Genomic DNA, 22,270 nt, shown 5'->3' on the forward strand with positions numbered 1-22,270 from the left:
TCTCGGTTCAGGCGGGAGTTTAGGGGTTAAAGCAGCATTAAGTAACTTGTTTCCCTTAATAAATCCTCTCTGTCGTCCCTCTGGGGGTAATACAAGTGTTAAAGGGATGATGGGGGGTCTTTCATCTCACCCTGGTGTCTCTGGCCAAGCGTGCATTATTTTGGTATAACCGCACACGTAGTCCGGTAGTTAAATCACTGGGATATCACTCCGCTGTGGGCGTCGCCATAGCAACGCATGACACAGCTGAATCAGATAAAGGCGTAATTAGTGACTGACAGGAACGTATGAGATGGATTTTGTGTTAATTTCAACGTTTTTGGCCAAAACAAAACGTTTGCTAAATGTTTGTAGAGGAGAGTGAGCAGCTAGGTTAGCTACTGTTAATAACATATGAGCTTTACATTTCTATTGGAAACAGTTAAGGCTATTCATCATTTTCAGGCGTACATAAAATGATCCTGCATTGAAGCATATTTGTCTGGATTAGTAAAGTCAAACATAAAAGTTTCAGTTCGTGGGGCCCAGGTGTGAGCGACTCCACCGCAGCTGTTTCCATAAACAGTTGAGCTGGTTGAGCTAGCTAGCTTTAGCTTCAGGTTAAACAGCGTAAAAGTGAAATAACTCCTGCCCACGAGTGCCGCATATCGGTGTTTCCTTCCAGGGAAAAGTGTTTCCGGGTTAGTCCTGTTGTGTTGTGATTCTGTGCTGATGTTGTGTCGTTGAGCCTGACTGAGATCCTCGTAATAGAGTTTGGTAAATTCTACAGTTACCATGGAGATCCGCCATCTTTGCAGCTGTTAGCATACATTTCCATTGACTAACATTAGCTAATATCGGTATAAAAAGTGGAGAAAAAAGCCGTGGAACAACTCCGTTACTGCTGAGTTACTGCTGGTAAATACATCTAACGCAATGTGGAGTTAAAGTGTTTTAATGTGAACAATAACTCCAGTATTTTAACTTTTAAAATCTCCATTAGTTTATAATTGCTGCTAATCCCATAATGCTTAGCGATATGACGTCACATTCCCGAACTCTAGAGCTGCGGAGAATGACTCGCTCTGAGACGAGCCTTCAGTGACCGGCTAATAACCCACACAAAACAGTCCTGTAGTCTGGCAGATTTAGTGACTTTAGTCAATGAAAAACACATTTATTATAAATGTTAGGTTTGTGGGACCCTGGTATAAGCGGATTAAACAACGAGGAGCCGCGTTAGACGTTATAATGCAGGAGGAACAACACTGTGTCGGGCGTTAGAACCGTCTAACGCGGCTCCGAGTTGTTTAATCCTTACTTAAAGTTCTGCTTTAAAACTAACTGAAACCTGTACCTGACGGTTATTTCTATCTCACCACTGAGAGTCAGCCTGACGTTTTAGACCATGGACATTCAGAGAACTGCAGTTACTGAAAGTTACGTGTCCAATACAACAGCTTTGCTCACTTTTATTCGCCAAACTACTGTCCTGATGTGAGTGTGTGGCCGATGCAGCCCCTACATGAAACACACACAAGTCTTTTTGTGGGTCAGATCCACCTCAAATGTTCTCTTAAAACCCCTTAACTCCCACCTGAACCCAGCACATTTTCTCCAGTTTGGCTTTACCCCAGTCCAAAAGCTTCCGGAAAAAAGGTGAGAAAATAGCAACAAAACTGAGACGAAAACAATGATGGAAATGTGACAAAAAAGTGAGAAAACACTGGCAAAAAAGTGACGAAAAATTGATGGAAATGTGACAAAAATGTCACAAAAATGACAAAAAAATATGACAAAATGTGACGAAAAGTGACCAAAATTTGATTTAAAAAATTGCTGAAAAAATGAAAAAAAATTGACAAAAAATGTGACAAAAATGTGATTAAAAAATACAAAAAATATGACAAAAAAAATAGAAAAATATGACAAAAATGTGAAAAAATTCAACCAAAAAATTGCAAAAATGTCACAAAAAAATGAAACACAAACTGTCCCAAAGTCCAGCGTCTTCTCTCTGATGAACGAAGGTCACATGACTGTCTCATAAAGGCGTCCGGAAGGTCACATGACTGTCTCATAAAGGCGTCCGGAAGGTCACATGACTGTCTCATAAAGGCGTCCGGAAGTGGAGACGATATTACAATAGATTCTAACGAACAATCAGGACAACATCTGAACATTTCTTTCCCAAACTGCGTCCCTCTGGGTTGCCTCGCCCCCGGCTCTGACCCACGTCCCCCCCCGGTCCGTCCCGTTTGAGTATCCGGCGCCGGTCATGGCGGCTCACTCACTTGGTGGCCAGCAGCATGCTCTTCCGCGTGTGCAGCGTGTCCGGGTCGCTCTGTCGACACAGATACTCCGCCGTGGCTCGCGCCGGGAACTCCGTCTCGCACGTGAAGCCGAAGTCCCGGGCCAGGTGCACGGCCTCGCCTGGACACGCGGGACGAGGAGGGGAGGTTAGTACATCCCCAAACCAATGGATAGGGAACCCAGGCGCAATACTAAAGTATGAAGAGGCATGTTTTGTCTGTTTCATGGCATTTATATCATTTCTTTATCGTTACCATGTTATAAGGTGAAGTTTAGTGGCCAGAGGAGGTGAATCTGAGCCACAAAAAGCAGAAACGTAACTGTATTTGAGTTAGCATTTAGCTCGCTACGCTAATCTGTATTTAAAGTAAAATCGAGGCTCCTCCTCTCTCCTCCTCTCTCCTCTTCTCTTAAAGCTTTAGGTCAAAGCCTCGTTAGAAATCATGAATGAATGTTCAGAACTTTGGAGATTAAAGTTTCCTTGGAGCTAAATCAGATTAATTTAAGTCTTTTTGTGGGTCAGATCCACCTCAAATGTTCTCTTAAAACCCCTTAACTCCCGCCTGAACCGAGCACATTTTCTCCAGTTTGGCTTTACCCCAGTCCAAAAGCTTCTGGGAAAAAAGGTGAGAAAATAGCGACAGAACTGAGACGAAAACAATGATGGAAATGTGACAAAAATGTCACAAAAATGAAAAAAAAATATGACAAAATGTGACGAAAAGTGACCAAAATTTGATTTAAAAAATTGCCGAAAAAATGAAAAAAAATTGACAAAAAATGTGATAAATAACTGACTGAAATGTGACAAAAAATGTGACAAAAATGTGATTAAAAAATACAAAAAAATGACAAAAATATGACAAAAAAAATAGAAAAATATGACAAAAATGTGCTAAAATTCGACCAAAAAATTGCAAAAATGTCACAAAAAAATGACCAAAATTTGATTTTAAAAAAATTGACGAAAAAATGAAAAAAATTGACAAAAAAATACAAAAAATTGACAAAAATTACAAATAAATGACAAAAAATTTGACAAAAATGTGACAAAAAATGACAAAAAATGACAAAAAAATTTGACAAAAATGTGACAAAAATGTGATAAAATTCGACCAAAAAATTGCAAAAATGTCACACAAAAATGGACCAAAATTTGATTAAAAAATGACGAAAAAATGAAAAAAAATTGACCATAAAAATAAATAAAAAATGACTAAAATTACAAATAAATGACAAAAAAATGACTAAAAAATTCACTAAAATGTGACAAAAAAGTTGCAAAAATGAGCTGAATCCCCTCCAAAAAAATTATGGAAAAAAAATCTGATGACGTGAGGAAAAAGATCCTCTCGGTTCAGGCGGGAGTTAAGAGGTTAACATCATCTTATAATATGTTGACCATAAAGAAACAACAGAAATGATATAAATGCCATGAAACGGACAAACAAACCTCTCCATAGTTCAGTTTTGCGCCCGGCTTGACACATGTATTTCAAATGTAGTGGAGTAAAAGTACAGGTCTCCCGTCTTACCCTCCACCAGAGACGTGAGCAGCGTGACGTTGGCGGCTTTGCGTCGTCCCGCGGGCAGATTCAGGCCGATCTTCTCCAGGCGCTCGCGCAGGCACCGCCCGCCGTTCTTGGACTTGGCCCTGGACAGAGACGGCGTTAGCGGCGCTCAGGACCGGGACGGCTTTCGTTTTAAAAAGTTTTGATGCTCGGAGACGACACGGCAGATGTTTGGAGGAAGGACTTTTAGAAAATCAAAAACACTTCAAGGACAAGAACCGAAAAAGGCTTTGAGGGACGAAAAGAAAAAATCAAAACAAGTGAAAGAGTTTTAATGAACAGCAGCCGTGGGATTACACTCAACCAGAGCTCCGTTTAGAGAGTAAAGAATTAACCAAAGGGGGAAAGACGAATCTCCCGCCGCCATCACCCCCTCTGACCACCAAGATCTAAAGTTCGATATAAAAACGATATTATTGACCTTTTAATGCCACAGAAACAGTAAAGTTCTGTTTGAAAAGTACCAACAATCCAGACCATTTTTCATGATATTTGTAGCACCACAGTGTATTCTATGTTATAGCTGTGGACACATGATGGCTCGTTCTAAAGGTGAGACTCTCAGCTCTCCGTAGGTGAAAACGGTTTCATTCTACGTGTCTCGGTTCCTGAGAAATCTAAGCTAAACAGAGGCTACTTTTGATAAAAATCACCGATTTTTTTTCTAAAAACGGAGATAACGGGGGTTTTATGAAACACTCTCCTCCTCCTCCCCCTCTCTCCTCCTCTTCTCTCCTCTTCTCTCTCCTCTCTCTCTCCTCTTCTCTCCTACTCCTCTCTCCTCCTCTCTCCTCCTCTCTCCTCTCCCCTCCTCCTCTCCTCTTCTCTCCTCCTCCTCTCCTCTTCTCCTCTTCTCTCCTCCTCCTCTCTCCTCCTCTCTCCTCTTCTCTCCTCCTCCTCTCTCCTCCTCTCTCCTCTTCTCTCTCCTCTTCTCTCTCCTCTTCTCTCCTCCTCCTCTCTCCTCCTCTCTCCTCCTCTCTCCTCCTCTCTCCTCCTCTCTCCTCCTCTCTCCTCTTCTCTCCTCCTCTCATCCCTTCTCTCTCCTCTTCTCTCCTCCTCTCTCCACCACTCACCTCTCTCCCTCTACTCCTCTCACCTCTCTCTCCTCCTCTCCTCTCACTCCTCTTCCTCCTCCTCCTCTCTCCACTCTCTCCTCACTCCTCCTCTCCTCCTCTCTCCCCCTCTCTCCCTCCTCTCCCTCCTCTCTCCTCCTCATCACCTCCTCACTCACTCTTCTCTCTCCTCTTCTCTCCTCCTCTCACCACACACCACACTCTCACCACTCCTCTTCCTCCTCCTCACTCTCCTCACTCTCCTCTTCTCCTCCTCTTCTCTCTCATTCTCTCCTCCTCTCTCCTCTTCTCTCCTCTTCTCTCACTCTCTCCTCCTCTTCTCTCCTCTCTCCTCTCTCCTCTCTCTCCACTTCTCTCCCCTCTCTCCTCTTCTCACTCCTCTCTCTCTCCTCTTCTCTCCCCAACCTCCTCTTCTCTCCTCTTCTCTCTCCTCTTCTCTCCTCCTCTCCTCTTCTCTCCTCTTTCCTCCTCCTCTCTCTCCTCTTCTCTCCTCTCTCCTCCTCTCTCCTCCTCTCTCCTCCTCTCTCTCCTCTTCTCTCCTCCTCTCCCCTCTTCTCTCCTCTCCTCTTCTCTCTCCTCTTCTCTCTCCTCTTCTCTCCCCTCTCTCTCCTCTTCTCTCCTCCTCTCTCCCCCTCTCTTCTCCTCTCTCCTCCTCTCTCCTCCTCTCTCCTCCTCTCTCCTCCTCTCTCCTCCTCTCTCCTCCTCTCTCCTCCTCTCTCTCTCTCCTCTCTCTCTCTCCTCTCTCTCTCTCCCCCTCTCTCCTCCTCTCTCCCCCTCTCTTCTCCTCTCTCCTCCTCTCTCCTCCTCTCTCCTCCTCTCTCCTCCTCTCTCCCCCTCTCTTCTCCTCTCTCCTCCTCTCTCCTCCTCTCTCCTCCTCTCTCCTCCTCTCTCCTCCTCTCTCTCTCTCCTCTCTCTCTCTCCTCCTCTCTCCTCCTCTCTCCTCCTCTCTCCTCCTCTCTCTCTCTCCTCTCTCTCTCTCCTCCTCTCTCCCCCTCTCTTCTCCTCTCTCCTCCTCTCTCCTCCTCTCTCCTCCTCTCTCCTCTTCTCTCCTCCTCTCCCTCCTCCTCTCTCCTCTTCTCTCCTCCTCTCTCCTCCTCTCTCCCCCTCTCTTCTCCTCTCTCCTCCTCTCTCCTCTTCTCTCCTCCTCTCTCTTCTCTCCTCCTCTCTCCCCTTCTCTCCTCCTCTCTCTCCTCTCTCCTCCTCCTCTTCTCCTCTCTCCTCCTCTCTCCTCCTCTCTCCTCCTCTCTCCTCCTCTCTCCTCCTCTCTCCTCCTCTCTCTCTCTCCTCTCTCTCTCTCCTCCTCTCTCCCCCTCTCTTCTCCTCTCTCCTCCTCTCTCCTCCTCTCTCCTCCTCTCTCCTCTTCTCTCCTCCTCTCCCTCCTCCTCTCTCCTCTTCTCTCCTCCTCTCTCCTCCTCTCTCCCCCTCTCTTCTCCTCTCTCCTCCTCTCTCCTCTTCTCTCCTCCTCTCTCTTCTCTCCTCCTCTCTCCCCTTCTCTCCTCCTCTCTCTCCTCTCTCCTCCTCCTCTTCTCCTCTCTCCTCCTCTCTCCTCCTCTCTCCCCCTCTCTTCTCCTCTCTCCTCCTCTCTCCTCCTCTCTCCTCCTCTCTCCTCCTCTCTCCTCCTCTCTCCTCCTCTCTCTCTCTCCTCTCTCTCTCTCCTCCTCTCTCCTCCTCTCTCCTCCTCTCTCCTCCTCTCTCCCCCTCTCTTCTCCTCTCTCCTCCTCTCTCCTCCTCTCTCCTCCTCTCTCCTCCTCTCTCCCCCTCTCTTCTCCTCTCTCCTCCTCTCTCCTCCTCTCTCCTCCTCTCTCCTCCTCTCTCCTCCTCTCTCCTCCTCTCTCTCTCTCCTCTCTCTCTCTCCTCCTCTCTCCTCCTCTCTCCTCCTCTCTCCTCCTCTCTCTCTCTCCTCCTCTCTCCCCCTCTCTTCTCCTCTCTCCTCCTCTCTCCTCCTCTCTCCTCCTCTCTCCTCTTCTCTCCTCCTCTCCCTCCTCCTCTCTCCTCTTCTCTCCTCCTCTCTCCTCCTCTCTCCTCCTCTCTCCTCTTCTCTCCTCCTCTCTCTTCTCTCCTCCTCTCTCCCCTTCTCTCCTCCTCTCTCTCCTCTCTCCTCCTCCTCTTCTCCTCTCTCCTCCTCTCTCCTCCTCCTCTCTCCTCTCTTCTCTCCTCCTCTCTCCTCCTCTCTCCTCTCTCTCCTCCTCTCTCCTCTCTCTCCTCCTCTCTCCTCTCTCTCCTCTTCTCTCCTCCTCTCTCCTCTCTCTCCTCCTCTCTCCTCCTCTCTCCTCCTCTCTCCTCCTCCTCTCTCCTCTCTTCTCTCCTCCTCTCTCCTCCTCTCTCCTCTCTCTCCTCCTCTCTCCTCTCTCCTCCTCTCTCCTCCTCTCTCCTCCTCTCCCCTCCTCTCCCCTCCTCTCTCCTGGTTGATCCCTGTCCGGGCCTCACCTGCGCAGAACTCCTCCCAGCAGCGACGCGTTGAGGCACTCGGGCGGGGCCAGTCTCCTCTGCACCTCCCCCACCGTCACCTTGTACTTGGAGGTGGAGCTGAGGAGGCTCAGACGTCCCGGGACGGAGCAGAAGACCTCAGCGGGGTTCGACACGCAGCCCATCCCGAAGCCGTCCTTCCCCAGGGACAGCGAGGAGAGCGAGGAGCCGTTCAGCTTCGACGGGAACGGCACTGAGGAGAGAGAGGACAGGAGTCAGGACAGGACAGGAGACAGAGCTGACGGGACAGAGGAGAGAGAGGAGAGAGAGGAGAGGAGTCAGGACAGGAGACGGGACAGAGGAGAGAGAGGAGAGGAGTCAGGACAGAGGAGAGAGAGGAGAGAAGTCAGGACAGGAGACGGGACAGAGGAGAGAGAGGAGAGGAGTCAGGACAGGAGTCAGGACAGAGGAGAGAGAGGAGAGGAGAGAGAGGAGAAGAGTCAGGACAGGAGTCAGGACAGAGGAGAGAGAGGAGAGGAGTCAGGACAGGAGACGGGACAGAGGAGAGCGAGGAGCCGTTCAGCTTCGACGGGAACGGCACTGAGGAGAGAGAGGAGACGAGTCAGGACAGAGGAGAGAGAGGAGAGAGAGGAGAGGAGTCAGGACAGGAGACGGGACAGAGGAGAGAGAGGAGAGGAGTCAGGACAGGAGACGGGACAGAGGAGAGAGAGGAGAGGAGTGAGGACAGGAGACGGGACAGAGGAGAGAGAGGAGAGAGAGGAGAGGAGTCAGGACAGAGGAGAGAGAGGGGAGGAGTCAGGACAAGAGACGGGACAGAGGAGAGAGAGGAGAGGAGTCAGGACAGAGGAGAGAGAGGGGAGGAGTCAGGACAAGAGACGGGACAGAGGAGAGAGAGGAGAGGAGTCAGGACAGAGGAGAGAGAGGGGAGGAGTCAGGACAAGAGACGGGACAGAGGAGAGAGAGGAGAGGAGTCAGGACAGAGGAGAGAGAGGGGAGGAGTCAGGACAAGAGACGGGACAGAGGAGAGAGAGGAGAGGAGTCAGGACAGAGGAGAGAGAGGGGAGGAGTCAGGACAGAGGAGAGAGAGGAGAGGAGTGAGGACAGGAGACGGGACAGAGGAGAGAGAGGACAGGAGTCAGGACAGGAGTCGAGACAGAGGAGAGAGAGGAGAGGAGTGAGGACAGGAGACGGGACAGAGGAGAGAGAGGAGAGGAGTCAGGACAGGGCTGACGGGACAGAGGGAAAATACTTAAGGAGTCACAGTACAAGGCGTTTAATAGGAACTGTTTTGATCTCTGTGTTGGGACGAGGGGTCGACCGACAAGGGTTTTTCTAAAGCTGATGCCGACATCCACCACCCACATGTTTCCATATGTCTCATCTATAATCCTGTGGAAGCTCCTAAAGTGTAAAATGTGTGGCAGTGTGACAGCAGGGGGCGCTTCATTAGGGGCACAGGCTGATTTATTCATGATAGTAGTAGTATTATATCATAGTAGGTTATTCACAGGGAGACAAATATCAGCAGATTCAAAAACGAAGTCTCTTTCTCTTCACGTCACAAAACACTCTGGTCTTGTTTCTCTCTTCTGAAGCCTTTCTCTTCTTCTCATACACTTCGAAGACACTTTTTCTCGACTCGGTGCGTTCTGCGAGCAGTAGGGATGGGCGGATCGATACCAAACGGCTACTTTTTCAGTATCGATATTGGGCAAAAAGTATCGATACTAATTTGCATATCGTTAGCCACATAGCATAATTGCCTAAATCATATTTCAATGTTTTTGGAAAACAAGAAAAAACTATTTTTTTAGAAAACGCATTGGTATTGTTTATTGATATTGTAACAGTACATTCAACTAGATATGTGAACAAGTATGCAAAAAGAAAAAGACCCATCGTCTATTTCTTAACGGATAAAAGTGACTTAGGCAGAACATGCCATGACTTAGGCATTTTTTCTCTACATATAAATGCCAACATAAACATAACCACAGTTGTTTTACTCTCCTAAACATAACCAAGATGTGTAACTTGTCAACCTTAACAAAGTTGTTTCTTAATGTGTAACCTTAACCACTGTTTTCTTTTCCCACCCTTGATCGAAGTTCCACTAAGGTGCTGTTCAAACTAATTTTCACTGTCTATTGATGAGGGAGGTTGTCATAGTACGGGTGGGCCACTCTTGGAAGTACTGGTTTCATTGCCTGCAAGTCATTGAATTTCCTGAGTGTAATTGGCAATTGGGCAGGAAAGAGTGGGACATAGTGGAATGGTTCTTTGGGGATGCTGATTCGTTGAGGCAGGTCCTCCCAGTCTGACTCAAAATCCACCTTGTACCGGATTCGACCGTCAGCCAAGTACTGGAGAGCCCGGAGGTCATGGACTGTGGGGTCACCGACTTTTTTACCTGGTCGAATATTGGTGACATAGGCCCCAGATAACTTCATGAAGTCATTGTGGTATAGCTGTGTCACCTTGTATGGGGATGGATGCATTCGTGCAGTCTCAAAGATGACAATGTAATCACGCGGAGTGTGAATATCTTTGATGATGCGCCGTTCGATGAGGCTATGCATGGAGTCGCACTCCATTTGCGTGTGCCCTGCAACCAGAAACTTCTGTTCTATGGTGACATCATGTTTCATAGCCAGATGAAGGAAGGCGTTGCTGATGGTACCACACCGATTTTGATATCCACAGCCATCACTCCAGACAATGACCTTCTCAGTGTTTCTGTTGGCCTCTAGGATTGATTCATAGTGTTTAGACTGCAGATGGGCAAAAACCTGACTGCCGAGGGAGCCTTCATGCTCCTCCCAAGCGTAACAATACCCATTTTTGTTACTCATGTTGAAGCAAGTAAAGTTGTGCATCTGTAATTTAGTTTTATAATACATTGTACTTGCTTTTGTCTTGGGGGAAAGAAGAACGCATTGAAGGTCCATTGTCCACACTGAAAGTTTGTCACTGGATTCCTTTTTATCCTTGGCTTTTTCAGCTTGAGCCTGAGCCTTTAATTTCAAGTGAGCATTAAGCGTATCCTGATCTGTATTTCCTACCTTGGCGCTGACACATACATCACACTGGTCTTTTTTTGGTATGAACACAGAGTAATTCTGCTCCCTGAACAATTTTCGAAAATAAGTCTCACTCACAGCACGCATTCCATTTTCACCAGCAGCTTTCTGATATTCCTTGTGAAGATCACTTAGAACTGTTCCTGGCTCCAGAAACGTCTTATCCTGATAGGAGGGAACCTGACGGCAGTAATGGGATGGGACTGTAGGCAGTCCAGAGAGCCATTCTTTCAGGAAGGTCTGGTCAACATCTGATATGGGCACATGTGGACCAGTCTTGTTGATCTTGGGTTTACATGCATCAGTTTTGTCCACAGTTAACCATGATCCGATGGTTCTGGGGGCGATGCCAAGTGTTGAACAGAAAAGATTCTTACACACAGGTAGTTGACCTCTATTTGTCAGTTGCAGGTGGTATGATAGGGATGTTGTTCTCCTTGATGCAACACCACCTTTCTTCTGTTTTACACGTACATTTTTGACTAAAGTCTGGATATACAGCTTGCGTGTCTCCCAGGAGGGCATGGACCAGAAATTGTTGAAGATATCTGTTCTATTCTCTTCAGTCAGTAGTTCACAACTTCGTCTCTTTGACCTTAAGCAGTGCTGTGATGTGCAGGGTGGGCCCATGGTCTTTGGTGGTCTCTCCTGTCCTTTTGTATTCTTGTAACTCTCCCCCTTAAGACGCTTCTGTTTTATCACCTCTCGCTTCCACAGTGGCCTTCGGCGCCTATGACGTTGAACAGCAGAAGTTTCAAGTGCAGCTCCTGTTTCTCCTTCTCTGTGTTGAGATGTGTCTGTATCACTACCATTATCTGGATGGTCATCTTTCTCAGGTCTATAGTCCTTATCCAAGACAGTGTCATCGGGTTCACTTTCTGACGATGAATATGGATCTGATTGAGCTCTGGAGGCTTTACTAGCTCTTTCCTCTTCAATCCGTTGCCCCATGTCTACGTCATTTCCTTCATTCTCACGTCTACTCTCATCTAAATCCTCGAACTTCTCTAAATTGGTATCGAGCCCATTTCCTGACAAGAAAAAGGAAAATTAAGAAGATCTTATGAAGAAGAAGAAGATTTACATATCCCTTTCACAGACATAGTCACAAAGCGCTTTACATGAGACAATTCAGATTAAGTGCTGTATTTTATCACAGAAAACAATATTAAATTCATTGGTTCATCTAAATGGTCTTCTAAACCAAATACTTCTTACATCTAGTCAAAACATCTCAATTCTAAAACAAATCTATTTGCACTTAAAATACAAAAGCACACGCTTGAAAAATAACTACACTTGAAAATTTGCTTAAATGTCTAAAATTGCCTAGATGTCTTTTTATGACCAAGAAATTAAGTAATAATTTTACCTAATCAAAATTAGGCTTATTTCTGGTCAGAACACATTTCTACATTTAAAAAACATCACCAGTGTTTGCTAATGTTTGCTAGCTACTTAATTTCTTGTAGCAAAAAAAATGTGATATAAAGTTTTATTTACACAGTTCATAATTCCTTTGATAAACAGAAATTGCATTTAGTGTCTAGAAAATATAAATTAATGTGAAATATGAACTCTTACCAGATGAAAATGAATCAAAGAGACGAGCTAATACTTCACTTGTGGACATGCTTTCTGCCATTTTGTTTGTAGCATCAAAACTGCCTAAGTCAAAGAGATGACTAAGGCAGATAGTGTTTTTGGATTCTAATAAGTGTTGTGATTGGCCAAGGACATAGGCAGAAAGGCAGGATGATGCAGCAGTGAAAGGAGCATAAAGTTAGGCAGATATCTCAATTTGGCCAAAAAATGACTTAGGCAATTATGCTATGTGGCTAACGATATGTAAAAAGAAGGCGTGGCGGCAATTTTAAACGTAAAAGGACGATTTACGTCTTTGTTCTGAGCCAAAACCGTCCACAGCAGCAGGGGATTGAACTGAGCCAGGCATATCATTCTGGTTTAGGTTCTGTTTCTCATTGTCACTTTTTTGTTGAATTTTTGTCACTTTTTTGTTGAATTTTTGTCTTTTTTTTGTTGAATTTTTGTCTTTTTTTTTGTCTTTTTTTGTCATTTTTTTGTTGAATTTTTGTCACTTTTTGTTGAATTTTTGTCACTTTTTTGTTGAATTTTAGTCATTTTTTTGTTGAATTTTTGAAAAAATTTTGTTGAATTTTTGACATTTTTTTGTTGAATTTTTGTCACTTTTTTGTTCAATTATTGTCACTTTTTTGTTGAATTTTTGTCACTTTTTGTTGAATTTTTGTCACTTTTTGTTGAATTTTAGTCACTTTTTTGTTCAATTATTGTCACTTTTTTGTTGAATTTTTGTCACTCCTTTGTTAAAATTACCTTTTACATTACCTTTTATTAAATTACAACTTTATTTATCCATTTTACATCTTGGTTTTTGTTACTTCCTATACCAAGCAGAGCCGGGTCGTAACAAAGCCATAATCATCTAAATTATAGCAAATAAAGGCCAAACATGTCTCACTCTGCATGAAATGAATCTATATCAGATGTTAGTTTCACAGTTGAAGCTGAATAACAGAAACAAATGCACTTTTTAACGATCTTCTGATTGGACAAGATGACAGGATGTGCTACAAAATACATTTGAAGGAAAGTATTCAGTGTTTTGTAAGTATTTCAAAGGTTCTAAGGAGTAAAGTTGATCATTAAGAGTTTCATCGAATCCTAAAGTTTTGAGTTTGTTTCTAATTGGTTTCTGTCTCTTCCCTGAGCCTTTGTTCCGCGCGGCGTCATCAGGTCTTTCTTGGAGTAAACATTTATCCTGCGCCGCCGTAAACGCCCCCTCGATCCTTGTTCTTTATCGTTAAGGTTAAGTCTATGCGGCGCCATCGTCTGGTCTAAATCTGGATCCCTGAGCGGCGGGAGGTTCGCGGCGCATTCACAAACAGACGCTTCGCACCTGCTCCTCCAAACCCAATTCACGCCTTCGCTCCGACGCCGCCGACGCCGAAGTTCAGTCACGACGACGCAAAGTCAGACGCAGTTTTTAATTGAAAGCAAAGTCGCAGCTGCAGAGACGGCGGCTTCGTGTGTTTTATCGCAGTTTACGCAGAGAAACGAAGAGCAGCAGGTTTAATGTTTTCTCCTTTGAGGTGAAAGTTCGACTCGTTACTAAAACTTTCATTGTTAGTTCTGGAGAAGATGCGAAACTTTTCTGTAACTTTTGATTCTAAAGTAAAGGTTTCAAAGTCACATTTAAGCTCTTACCACCCGCTTAAACCAAATGCATTCTGTCCTCTTTGGCTTTTATATAGGCCTGTGTAACACCTCATTGTGGTCACATTTTTGTTGAATTTTTGTCATTTTTTTGTTGAATATTTGTCACATTTTTGTCACATTTTTGTTGAATTTTTGTCACATTTTTTTATTTTTTTTGCCACATTTTTGTCACTTTTTGGTTCAATTTTTGTCACTTTTTGGTTCAATTTTTGTCACTTTTTTGTTGAATATTTGTCACATTTTGTCACATTTTTGTCATTTTTTGGTTGAATTTTTGTCATATTTTTGTTTAATTTTTGTCACATTTTTGTTGAGTTTTTGTCACATTTTTTAAAAATTTTTGCCACATTTTTGTCACTTTTTTGTTGAATTTTTGTCACATTTTTGTTGAATTTTTGTCATTTTTTTGTTGAATTTTTGTCATTTTTTTGTTGAATATTTGTCACATTTTGTCACATTTTTGTCATTTTTTGGTTGAATTTTTGTCACATTTTTTTTGAATTTTTGTCACATTTTTGTTGACTTTTTGTCATTTTTTTGTTGAATATTTGTCACATTTTGTCACATTTTTGTCATTTTTTGGTTGAATTTTTGTCACATTTTTGTTGAATTTTTGTCACATTTGTTTTATTTTTTTGCCACATTTTTGTCACTTTTTTGTTCAATTTTTGTCACTTTTTGTTGAATTTTTGTCACATTTTTGTTGAATTTTTGTCATTTTTTTGTTGAATTTTTGTCATTTTTTTGTTGAATTTTTGTCATTTTTTGTTGAATATTTGTCACATTTTTGTTGAATTTTTGTCACATTTGTTTTATTTTTTTGCCACATTTTTGTCACTTTTTGGTTCAATTTTTGTCACATTTTTGTTCAATTTTTGTCACATTTTTGTCACGTTTACATCCTTGTTTTCTTCTCATTTTTTGTGGCTGTTTTGGTGGTTTTTTTCCCAAGCAGCTTTTTGATTAGGGTAAAGCCAAACTGGATAAAATGGGTTCCGTTCAGGTGGGAGTTAAGAGGTTAAAGTCCTTCTAATGCACATTCCAGGGTAGCAGGTGGCGCTGCGGCGATGCACGGTCAGTGGAAGAAGGTTTGACCCCGCCGTGCTGCCGTACACGAGGAGAATCTGGGCACGATTTTAGAGTTTTCCAAACACTTCTTTAACCTCTTAACTCCCGCCTGAACCGAGAGGATCTTTTTCCTCACGGCATCAGATTTTTTTTCCATCATTTTTTTGTTGGGTATTCAACTCATTTTTGTAACTTGTTTTGTAAAATTTTTGTCAATTTTTTTGTCACATTTTTTTGTAAAAATTTTCACACATTTTTGTAATTTTTTTGTCACATTTTTGTCATTTTTTTGTCATTTTTTGTCATTTTTTTGTCGTTTTTTTGTCGTTTTTTTGTCAATTTTTCATCAATTTTTTGTCATTTTTTTGTCACATTTTGTCACATTTTTGTAATTTTTTCGACCATTTTTTGTCACATTTCCATCATTGTTTTCATCTCAGTTCTGTCTCTATTTTCACAGCTTTTTTCCAGAAGCTTTTGGACTGGGGTAAAGCTAAACTGAATAAAATGTGCTCGGTTCAGGTGGGAGTTAAGGGGTTAAATGGATTTGTAGATTCTACTTTGAATTGTAAATGGTCTCAACTTATAAAGCGCTTTCCTCCCTTTATCAGGCCCAAAGTGCTTTACAGGAAAGAACCAGTCACTCATTCATACAAAAGTGCACGCAGACACTGGTACGGATACCTCCTGGTCGCCTCCCGCGTGAGGTGTTCCAGGCATGTCCTAGTGGGACAAGGCCTCGTGGAAGACCCAGGACACGCTGGTGGGACTATGTCTCCGAGCTGGCCTGGTGTGGCCTCGGGTCAGAACATCTGGAGGAGGTGTGTGTGGATTGGGAAGTCAGATGCTGCCCTCGTGACCCCGGATAAAATGGAAGACAATGGATGGATGGACTTTTACCTGAATCCATAAGGTCACAACCTTGAGGCCAGAGTAACACCTCATTTGAAAGCTAAGACCCAAAAAAACGACTTTTTTGTTGAGTTGTCGCTGTGTTTTTGTCACTTCTTTGTCGCTTTTTAATCATGTTTTTGTTTTGTCGCTCTTTTGTTGTTGTTTTTAGTCACCTTTTGTTGTATTTTCGTCCTTATTTTTGGAGTTTTTTTGACACTTTGTGCAAGAAGCTTTTAGATTTGAGTAAAGCCAAACAGGAGAAACCGTGCTCGGTTCAGGCGCGGGTTTGGAGGTTGAGATCTTTTAACCTCCATTTTTTTTTAGGTATTCAACTCATTTTTGTAACTTTTTTGTCATTTTTTCGTCAATTTTTTGTCACATTTTTGTCATTTTTTCGTCCATTTTTTGTTTTATTTTTTTTGTCAAATTTTTATCACATTTTTGTAATTTTTTTTATCACATATCTTTCATTTTTTTGTCAATTTTTTTGTCAAATTTTTGTCATTTTTTTGTCAAATTTTTATCACATTTTTGTCATTTTTTTTATCACATATCTTTCATTTTTTTGTCAATTTTTTTGTCAAATTTTTGTCTTTTTTTTGTCTAATTTTTATCACATTTTTGTCATTTTTTTGTCAATTTTTTTGTATTTTTTTTTCAAATTTTTATCACATTTTTGTCATTTTTTCTTCAATTTTTTGTCAATTTCTTGTGACATTTTTGCCACTTTTTCATCAATGTTTTCTCACTTTTTTGTCACATTTCCATCATTGTTTTCGTCTCAGTTTTGTTGCTATTTTCACAGCTTTTTTCCAGAAGCTTTTGGACTGGGGGTAAAGCCAAACTGGAGAAACTGTGCTCGGTTCAGGTGGGAGTTAAGGGGTTAACCAGCTGGTCCTACACTATAATGGGGTCAATATTCAGATTCTTGCTCAAATTCCAGATAAATTCTCATAATCCGAGTTTAAGGCGGTTATTTGTTCCCCGTCGGTCTCTGTCCAAACCGTCCATCCCCCCCTCCCCCCCTCCCGTCTCTCTCCCTTCATTACCCACAGTTCCTTTAGGCGTCGTCTACAGCCTCCTCTTCAGATGAATCCGAAACAGAATAATTTATGGCGCTGCTGCTGCTGCTGCTGCTGCTCCGGGGCCTTGAAGGGGGAACGCCACATTTATAATCCTCCCCCCCCCCCCCCCCGAAAATCCCTCACCTTTTTTAATGACGGAGTGGTCCAGGATGCCCAGAGCGGAGCCTTCCTCCATCCCCTGCAACAGAAACACAGCAGATTAGAAACACGAGGGGAACGTCCAGAGGTGCAGCGGCGTTTACTGTGGGTCGAGGAGGATCAAGACTCCGCCCCCCTGGAGATTTTGAATAACCTATACAGCTGTAAAAAATCAGATTTCTACTAGTTTTTCCTGGTTTTTCTCCTCAATAAATCTCAGGCATTAGATGTTGCAAAATCCCTGTGAAAAAGCTTCCCATAAAGTGTGGAGACTTATGGAGCGACGAAAGTGCAGATGTTGTTAAAGTTTAGAGGACTTTGTCTGCACATGTTTCTCCCGTCTTTAGCCACTGCCGTATCTCCAACACAGGAAGTGACCATATTTGGATTACAGCGTCAGGAAAAGAAGGAAATAAGGAAGGAAGGAAAGAAAGAAGGACGGAAGGAAGGAAAGACAAGACAGAGGGAAGAAGGAAGGAAGGAAGGAAGGAAGGAAGAAGGAAGGAAGGAAGGAGGAAGGAAGGAAGGAAGGAAGGAAAGGAAGGAAGGAAGGAAGGAAGAAGGAAGGAAGAAGGAAGGAAGAAAGGAAGGAAGGAAGAAGGAAGGAAGAAAGGAAGGAAGGAAGAAGGAAGGAAGAAGGAAGAAAGGAAGGAAGGAAGAAGGAAGGAAGAAGGAAGGAAGGAAGGAGGAAGGAAGGAAGGAAGGAAGGAAGGAAGGAAGGAAGGAAAGACAAGACAGAGGGAAGAAGGAAGGAAGGAAGGAAGGAAGGAAGGAAGAAGGAAGGAAGGAAAGAAGAAGGAAGGAGGAAGGAAGGAAGGAAGGAAGGAAGGAAGGAAGGAAGAAGGAAGGAAGAAGGAAGGAAGAAAGGAAGGAAGGAAGAAGGAAGGAAGAAGGAAGGAAGGAAGGAGGAAGGAAGGAAGGAAGGAAGGAAGGAAGGAAGGAAGGAAGGAAAGACAAGACAGAGGGAAGAAGGAAGGAAGGAAGGAAGGAAGGAAGAAAGGAAGGAAGGAAGAAGGAAGGAAGAAGGAAGGAAGAAAGGAAGGAAGGAAGAAGGAAGGAAGAAGGAAGGAAGGAAGGAGGAAGGAAGGAAGGAAGGAAGGAAGGAAGGAAGGAAGGAAGGAAAGACAAGACAGAGGGAAGAAGGAAGGAAGGAAGGAAGGAAGAAGGAAGGAAGGAAAGAAGAAGGAAGGAGGAAGGAAGGAAGGAAGGAAGGAAGGAAGGAAGGAAGAAGGAAGGAAGAAGGAAGGAAGAAAGGAAGGAAGGAAGAAGGAAGGAAGAAGGAAGGAAGGAAGGAGGAAGGAAGGAAGGAAGGAAAGACAAGACAGAGGGAAGAAGGAAGGAAGGAAGGAAGGAAGGAAGGAAGGAAGAAGGAAGGAAGGAAGGAAGGAAGGAAGGAAGGAAGAAGGAAGGAAGGAAAGAAGAAGGAAGGAAGGAAGGAAGAGGGAAGAAGGAAGGAAAGAGGGAAGGAAGAAGGAAGAACAGAGAGACAAGACAGAGGAAAGAAGGAAGAAAGAAAGGAAGGTCCTAAAGTTTCGTCCCTTTGTCTGCTCATGCGCCCTGTGTATATTCTGTGTATATTCTGTGTATATTCTGTGTATTTTCTGTGTATATTCTGTGTATATTCTGTGTATGTTCTGTGTATATTCTGTGTATGTTCTGTGTATATTCTGTGTATATTCTGTGTATATTCTGTGTATGTTCTGTGTATATTCTCCCGTCTGTAGCCGCTGGGTTAGGGTTGTGTATTTGTGAATGAATAAGTGTGGGAAAAACCAGGGAGCGACACAGACATGTTGGAGTCACTTCCTGGATAAATCGTCCTCAGGCGGCGCCGCTTTAGCTTCAGGTGGTAGAAAAATTAGAAAAAAATACTATTCCCGCAAGCACCTTTCACAGCCAAGCGATTCATCGTAAACATAATCGATTACCACAATAATCGATAATAATAATAGTAATAATAGTAATGCATTGTACATTGCACTATTTGTTCACTTCATACTCGGTGGTGCTAAGCTATTATTGTAGTCACAGCTGCCCTGGGGTAGACTGGGCATTAATGCCACAAACGCGGAACAGAAATAGCCAACCATTTTGTTATTTCCGATCCAATTTAATGCTTTTTTTTTGGTCCTCAAGCCTAGAAATGCACATCTCAAAGATCCTCACTGGGGTTGAGATCTGGACTTAAAATGGTTCCTCAATCTGTGTCACTTCCTGTGGGCGTCTAATAAGGAAGTGAAACTAAACAAAAAATGGTCAAACTGAAGAAAACTGGGTACAGTCATTTTAACTGTGTTTAATGTGTCACGTGCGCTTTACAAGTCATTCAATCAGATTCTAATTTAAAGTTAGAAATGATTCCTTTTACTTAGAGGCAGAACCCACAACACTGACATTATCCACTGTTTATACCAGGGGTGTCCAAAGTGGGGCCTGCGATTTCGTTGAACCACCAGAGAGTGACCTACTTTTGCACCACTTAACTCTCTCCCATTCATTCTCAGTGGGAAATATGGATGCAGTACACTTTTTGGCCACTAGCGTCAAATTGGGGGCGCTGTTTCACTCCTTTCGAAAAGTTAAAGAGGGGGTGTTATGCTTTTTTCAGTCCCATAGCACCAGTCTATATCACACTACAATGATGAATCTGTTGGTCTGTAAATGCAGTAAATTAGAATAACTGCCTTGTATAAAATGTCTCTCTCAAAATGGCTGTAGTGAATGTCTTGAAATAGGCCTCTGTCTCTTTAAGAACCTCTGACCCTTTCCGACACGCCCCCTCCACACGCTGTCTGTGGCATCAGTGGGGAGGGGGTTCTGCTGAGGAGCAGTGGTTGGTTACTCGGCTGGTGACGAAAGCTCGGAGGCGTCTCCAGGAGGTGGGGGCGTTCCTAGGAGGACTCAGGCAAACCTATCCCTAAAATGGCCGCCATCAGAGTTTTTACAGATTACTCAAAAATACGTGAATGTGCCGAGGCAACACTTCAGGCATGTTTTTAATGAGGGAATGACATAATAACATGATGTAAAGCTTGAAAAAGTCGATTTTAGCATAATACCCCCCCTTTAAGGAAACACTGTTGTGATGTCTACGTTATTATCAGAGCGTTGTAGCATCAACTTTCCCAGTTTTCCAACTTTTATTTCAAAGGTATTGTGCATAATCTCTGTATCAGCTGCACTTTATTCCCTGTACCAGCATCACTTGACTGACATCCTGCACTAGGACTGTACTTTACACCCCGATATTTTACTTATATGACCTGTTCTAGTTTTTTTTCATCCTATTTTTATTGTTGTATTTCTGCTGCTTGTTGTACATGGGATACCTCGTGTTTATACTATTTTACTGGTTGCACATTTTCCTGTCTGTTTTTGCACAACTCTGAGTGATCTTCTTGAACGCCGACTGTAACAAGTGAATTTCTCCATTGTGAGATCAATAAAGGATTATCTTATCTCTTATCTTATCTTACCTTATCTTTGAGTTACTAAATGAATGAGGCAAAGTCACTGTAGGAGCTGCAGATACAGGTGGTGGTGTTGTTGTTACATTTTGCACTATATTTCTAAAGTTGTTGATTTCGTTCGACGAAATCTAGGCGTTTGCCATAGTTAACATTTGTATTAATGTAACATGTTGTTTGCGTAGATAGAATCAAATGCAAATGTAAACCGAAAGTGAAATAATGTTACAATATAATAATAATATTATTAGCAGTTCTATGTGTTTGACGCTTGACATCGGCGTGTTTGGCCCGTGACCCACAGGAACTTTTTCATTTTGGCCTCGGAGACAAAAAGGTTGGGGGCCCCTGGTTTACACTGACACAAACACAAACACTTAAAGGTTTCCCGTGATTTCTTGCACCTGTGGCATTAAAAGTCTAGTATTTAGGCCTCATAAACCGCCTTCCACTTGACTTTCTGCCACCTGTAGAAAATGTCTGCGCTGTTCCCCTCCTTTAAACTCATTAACATGTCGCCATAAACTCCCTCTTTGTTCGGTGTTTGTTGCGTAAAAGTCCAAGTGCGCGCGCCACATTTCAGATGCAAATTTCAAACATTTAATCAACTCCCAAAACCTTTGTGGGCGAAAAGAATCCGCGTCTCCCTTTGAATAAAACGCTTCATTCATATTCATCGCGGGGGGGGGGGGGGGGGGGGAGTTTGTGATCTCTGTCCCTGCGCCGCTTTTACGCATACGTCCCCTTTGTGCGCGTGTCGAGAGGGGGGTCTCCGGGCTCGCGCGGATGTGATCCATTAATCAAAAAAAAAAAAAAGCGAAGGCGCGCGAGGTGAGAGCGTTTAGCGGGCGCGCGTGGGGCCGGCTCTCGCTCCTTTTACGCGCGTTGTTTGCGCGTAATGGCCGTGGAGCATCGATTCGACGCGGCGGCGTTTGTTTGTCGGAGCTGCACCTGCCGCCGCCTCGTAAACCAGGCGCGTTCATTCTCACAGACGCGACAAAGGAGGCGCGAGGGGGAGAGGGAGGCCAGGGGGGAGAGGGGGGAGAGGGAGGGCCGTGTTTGTGACGGGTCAGATGGTTTAAAGCCACTGAAATAATCGAAACATGATCGAACAGGTTATTGCCGAAACCGCTTCATGAGAACAACGTTTCCTCCAGTTTACAGATTACTCTGAACATCATCAACTCAGAAAACAATTTGGGACAATTTTAGTTTTTCCTTTGTGACTTTTGCCCATGATGCTCCCAGCCTGTGATACATTCCTGAAATCCACTGGGAGTCACTTCTTTCTTCATGTAAAATGTGAGGTTTGCGTGAAAAAAATTTGACTCAGGTTTTTGGGGCACTGTTGTTTCCTATTTGATCAGCAACTTTCACCCCAAAAAGAAGATATATATTTTTATTTAGTCTCTAACTTTACAATTAACCAAATAAAACTATTTATCAGAACGAAATCAGTCTGAATTTAATTAGGAACCAAAATGTTTTATGAAACCTAATCAAATGTTAATTTTTTATTCAGACTCTTTTAAAGGTGCATTGTTTAAGGCAGGGGTAGGCAATGTCAGGCCCGCGGGCCAAATTCGGCCCTCCAACATAAAACCGTTGGCCCACAAGAGAATGTTTTAGAGAACATTTATTCATAAATTAGAGACCAAATACATGATAAAGAACTCTAAAATGTGGAAAATACTCTCAATATTTTCACATTTCCTGGCAAAACCCCAAGAGGTCATATATGATTTGCAAAAGTTATATTTGTTGAAAAAAAAATGCTTTGCTTTGGGCGACAATTGCTTGTTTCGGCCCTTGGCATTTTGGCAATGAAGAAAATCGGCCAAACAAACTTGCCTACCCCTGGTTTAAGGTGTTGATGTCCTCCCTGTGGCTGAGTCAAAACCCTTTCACTGTTCAGAT

At 43.4% G+C, this 22,270-nt stretch overlaps 2 protein-coding genes across 3 annotated transcripts in view; one reads left to right on the forward strand and one right to left on the reverse strand.

The window, feature by feature from the left end:
- The window catches only part of psmb2 (proteasome 20S subunit beta 2), a 221,323-nt gene that overhangs the window by 32,964 nt on the left and 166,089 nt on the right, over window positions 1-22,270 (forward strand). The gene's annotated exons all lie outside the window — the stretch shown is intronic.
- Window positions 1-22,270, reverse strand: part of tfap2e (transcription factor AP-2 epsilon) — a 32,743-nt gene that overhangs the window by 893 nt on the left and 9,580 nt on the right. For both annotated transcript variants that reach the window (XM_079570992.1, XM_079570993.1), the window contains exons 3-6: window positions 16,872-16,926; window positions 7,364-7,595; window positions 3,828-3,946; window positions 2,274-2,412 (exon numbers count right to left, since the gene is read on the reverse strand). In XM_079570992.1, the coding sequence (XP_079427118.1) occupies window positions 2,274-2,412; window positions 3,828-3,946; window positions 7,364-7,595; window positions 16,872-16,926 (545 nt within the window). The remainder of the gene's footprint in view (window positions 1-2,273; window positions 2,413-3,827; window positions 3,947-7,363; window positions 7,596-16,871; window positions 16,927-22,270) is intronic.

Source organism: Gobius niger (assembly GCF_951799975.1).
Source record: "Gobius niger genome assembly, chromosome: 14".
NCBI lineage: Eukaryota > Metazoa > Chordata > Actinopteri > Gobiiformes > Gobiidae > Gobius > Gobius niger.